The 5,000-nt window shown below is 35.5% G+C and overlaps 1 protein-coding gene across 1 annotated transcript in view; it reads left to right on the top strand.

Moving 5' to 3' along the window:
* Nucleotides 1-5,000, top strand: part of LOC143018925 (piwi-like protein Siwi) — a 73,950-nt gene that overhangs the window by 13,416 nt on the left and 55,534 nt on the right. Inside the window, exon 6 of the mRNA XM_076174511.1 lies at nt 1,484-1,639. Coding sequence (XP_076030626.1) covers nt 1,484-1,639 — 156 coding nt within the window. The remainder of the gene's footprint in view (nt 1-1,483; nt 1,640-5,000) is intronic.

The following is a 5,000-nucleotide window of genomic DNA, read 5'->3' as shown; positions in this document are numbered from 1 at the left end:
CACACACATATGTATATATATATACATAGACATACACATATACATATACACATGCATACACATATACGTATACTTACACACATAAACATACATTTAACCCTCCTCCCCGTGTGCATGTGCATGTGCATGTGTGTGTGTTTGTGTACGTGTGTGTTTGTGCTTATGTATGTGTGTGTATATGTATGTGTATATGCATGTGTGTGTGTATGTATAGGTGTATGTGTATGTACATATATATATATATATATATATATATATATATATATATATATATATATATGTATATATATATATATATATGTGTGTGCGCGTGTGTGTCTATGAGTATGTGTATGTGTATATACATGTGTGTGCATATATATGTGTAAGTGTAAGTGCATATATGTGTATATAAGAACATAAGAACATAAGAATGAAGGAGACTGCAAAAGACCATAAGGCCTACACTAGGCAGCTCCGCATCCATCACCACCTGCCATCCTCATCCATAAAGTTGTCTAATCGTTTCTTAAAACAACTGATAGTTTCAGCGCTTACTACATGGTTACTAAGTTTATTCCATTCGTCGACCACCCTATTAGTAAACCAATTCTTGCCTATTTCCTTCTTAAATCTAAATTTGTCCAGTTTATATCCATTACTGCGAGTCCTGCCCTATTGTTTTAATATGATAACCTTGTTTGCATCACTCTTGTTAAAGCCTTTGATCCACTTGAACATCTCCATTAGATCACCCCGCACTCTGCGTCTTTCCAGAGAGTGTAAGTTAAGGTGCCTAAGCCTCTCTTCATAAGGCAAATTTCTGAGTCCATGTATCATTTTGGTCATTCTTCTCTGTACTGATTCTAGTTAATTGATGTCCATTCTGTAGGACGGAGACCAAAACTGTACCGCATAGTCAAGGATGGGTCTAACTATCGCTAGATAGAGTTTGATAATTACCTCTGCACTTCTATTCATGACCGTTCTAGCAATGAAACCTAATGGTCTGTTAGCTTTATTCCTTGCGCTAATGCACTGTTTCCTGCTTTTAAGGTCCGGACTCACTAGAACTCCCAAGTCTTTCTCGCACCCAGTTTTCTCTAAAAGCGTGTTATATGTATTTGTATATGTATATGTATATGTATATGTATATGTATCTATATATGTGTATATATATATATATATATATATATATATATGTATGAGTATGTGTATGTGTATATGCATGTGTGTGCATGTATATGTGTATGTGTATGTGCATATATGTGTATATATATGTATATGTATATATATATATATATGTATATGTATATGTATATGTATATGTATATGTATATGTATGTGTATGTATATATTTATGATTATATGTGTATTCTAAATTCTGTCCCTATATAATGGCCACATCAATGTACATTCTCTCTGAGAGTGACCTTCAGGTGGATACGAAATGTTGAACATCGAGCCCGCGTTCGCGAACTGTAACTCACTTTTCATTTCTCAGCGCGGCGAGGCACAGCGGCAGTTGTTGGGATGTGTCGTTATGACAACGTACAACCAGAAGACTTACCGAATCGACGACATTGCCTGGCAGCTCACGGCGCTCTCCAAGTTTGACCTCAAGGGGGAATCCGTCAGTTATATTGATTACTACAAGAGGGTAAGTCAGGATCTCTCTCTTTCTCATACACACACACACACACACACACACACACACACACACACACACACACACACACACACACACACACACACACACACACACACACACACACACACACACACACACACACACACACACACACACACACACACACACACACACACACACACACACACACACACACACACACACACACACACACACACACACACACATAATACACACATACACCCACACACTTCAACGAACGGACGGCATAGACGACGTTCTGAAGAAAAAGTGAAATTTCGTGGATCCCAAAGCAAAGGAAGTACCTATTGTATTTACAGGGTGGGGGGAAATTGCTCGTGGTGTAGGGAAAGTAAGGAAAAAGGAGAAGGGGAAGGATCACTGAGGGAAATGGAAGGAAATGAGGAAGGTGAGGACTTGGCCCAGGCAGGGAGACGAAATCTAAACAACCGAGGTCCGGACCAATTTAGCGATTATGAAATGTATAAAAAACATGTAAAGTTTAGAAGTATAGATAAGAGCAATACAGTAGAAGATGATGAGAATATTTTCCAGGGATTTAAAGAGGGGGGGGGGGACACAACCCCCCCCCTCCCGATTAACAAGACTAGAAGAGAAACTCAATAAGATGATCGAGCACTGGGAATTTAAGTTCGGTCACGTTAACAACATTGTGCAGAGAGTTGAAAAATTGGAAGAACTAGAGAAGGCGAACAAAAACTTAACTAAGGAAATTGAAGGATTAAAAACAGTTAAAAGAAGTAAAAGAAGAGAATAAATTCTTAAATGAGAATAATAATGAGAACAAGGAGGGTTGGAAAAAAATCCAAGAAAATATCAAAGTTGCATTCACTGACATAATCAGACAGCAAATGAATGAACAAACAGAAGACTCAGTTATTAAAGTGATGAGACAGAAGGAGAATATAGTAAGAGACTTAGCAGACAGAAAGAAATGTATAATTATATTAGGAATGGAAGAGAAACATAACCCAGATAGAACCACAAGAATCAAAGAGGAAAATGAAAAAGTAAGAAATTTACTAGAATTAGTTCAGGAAGATGAACCAGAAATAATGAAACAAATCGAAGAGAAATTCAGGCTCGGGAAATATAGTACAGACAAGACCAGACCAATTAAGATTAAATTCAGGTCACAAACTACGGCTGAGAATATCTTATCCAAAACAGGGAAACTAACAACAAGTGAACAATATAAAAAGGTATGGATAAAAAGGGAAATGAATAAAGAGGAAAGAGAGGAGGAAATAAGGAATAGACATGAAGCTAAGAAAAAAACGAGGCCAGAACGGAGACAGAAAAACAAGAATTCTACTGGAGAGTAGTGAATATGAAATTGAAGAAATGGAACATAAAAGAGAGAAACACAAAAGAAACAGAGAATACAATGGAAATAACAGAAAGTTAAGAGTATCCTACACAAATATAGATGGATTAATAACAGGACTGAATGAACTGAACAAATATCTGAAAGAAAAAGATCCGGACATAATGGGAATTGTTGAGACAAAATTAAAAGGCCCACTACCACCCAACAGCATAGGACACAATGCATATAATTATTGGATTAGAAACAGAAAGATAAAACAAGGGGGTGGAGTTATGTTCCTGACTAAGAAGGATATAAACGTGAAGAGAGTCACATATGGGAACAATAGAGTAGAGATGATAATGATAGAAATAGAAGATAGAGATAAGAAGAGCAGAAATTTTGTAATAAACTATGTGCACCCAAAAACAGCCTCATGGGAAGAGAGTGAACATAAAAGCATGTTAGAAGACACAAGAGTAACACTAAACGAGATAATGGAAGATGGAGGAAGAATAGTTATGATGGGCGACTATAATTGCAAAGAAATATGCTGGGAAGAGATTACCGTAAATGGTGGAGAAGACTCATGGGGAAGTGTACTACTTGAGATGATTATTGACCACACAATGACACAATGGATCCAAGAGAACACTAGGTATAGAAATGTAGAAGAACCATCGAGACTAGACCTAATAATCACATCAGAACCTAAAATAGTGGAAAAGATAGAATACCAGGCACCAATAAGCAAAAGTGACCACATATTGATAGAACTAGAACTAAATGAGAAAAAATACATGAAAAGAAATGAACAATATAGAAAAGGAAGATTGATGTATGAAAAAACAAATTTTGATAAAATAAGAGAATTCTTCCAAAATGAAAACTGGGAAAGAATACACAAAGAAGATACAACAGTAGAAGAGAAATGGAATATTTTGACAAAAATCTATAAAAAAGGAGTAGAAAAGTATGTCCCAAGACAAAAACAAGAAAAAGAATATGTAAAATGCTGGTACAACAAAAGTTGTAGGGAGATAAAAGACAAAAGAGACAAAGCTTGGACCAAATAGAAGAAAAACAGAAGACCAGAAAAATGGAAAATATATACTTGTTATAGAAATGAATATGTACAAGCGTGCAGAGAGGAAAAGAGAAAATATGAAAAAGATGTCATAGAAAAGTGTAAAGATCAACCAAAACTATTCTACAGATTTGTAAACAACAAACTGAAAAACAAACAAGATTTGGAGAAATTAAGACAAGGAGGAGTTGAATACACAGAGGAAATGGAAATGGCGGAAATTATGAACAAACATTTTAAATCGGTGTTTACAAGGGAGAACATACAACCTGAAGAGATCGAATGGAAAGAGAAAGTCCCCCCTATGAAAGAAATAGAAGTAACAAAGAATGAAATATTGAACCACTTGAGTAATCTTGATGTCAGAAAATCACATGGACCAGATGAAATAGCAAACTGGATTTTGAAAGAATGCAGGAATGAACTAGCAGACATAATACATAGCATAATAAACAGTTCCTTGAAAGAAGGTAAAGTTCCAGAAGATTGGAAAAAAACAAATATAGTACCTATATATAAAGGAGGAAATAAAGAAGACCCTAACAACTATAGGCCAGTCTCTCTAACAAGTACAATAGCAAAAATTTGTGAAAGAATTGTCAAAAATAGATGGGTAAAATATTTAGAAAAAAACAATGTGCTCAATCCAAGGCAATTTGGATTCAGACAAGGACGATCATGCGTCACCAATTTAATATGTTTCTATTCAAGACTAATAGATATAATACAAGAAAGAGATGGATGGGCTGATTGTGCATTTCTAGACCTAAAAAAAGCTTTTGACAAAGTACCACATAAGAAGTTGCTTAAGAAATTAGAAACTGAAGGAGGAATACAGGGCAAACTGCTAAATTGGATGGAAGACTTTTTGCAAGAAAGAAAAATGAGAGTAGTGATAAGAGATCAACACTCAAAATGGGATGAAGTAATAA

This window comes from Oratosquilla oratoria, chromosome 36 (genome assembly GCF_046742065.1).
Source record: "Oratosquilla oratoria isolate Oo_2021 chromosome 36, ASM4674206v1, whole genome shotgun sequence".
Classification (NCBI taxonomy): Eukaryota; Metazoa; Arthropoda; class Malacostraca; order Stomatopoda; family Squillidae; genus Oratosquilla; species Oratosquilla oratoria.
Note: the sequence above shows the minus strand (reverse complement) of the source record. Positions and strands in the feature narration are given on the sequence as shown.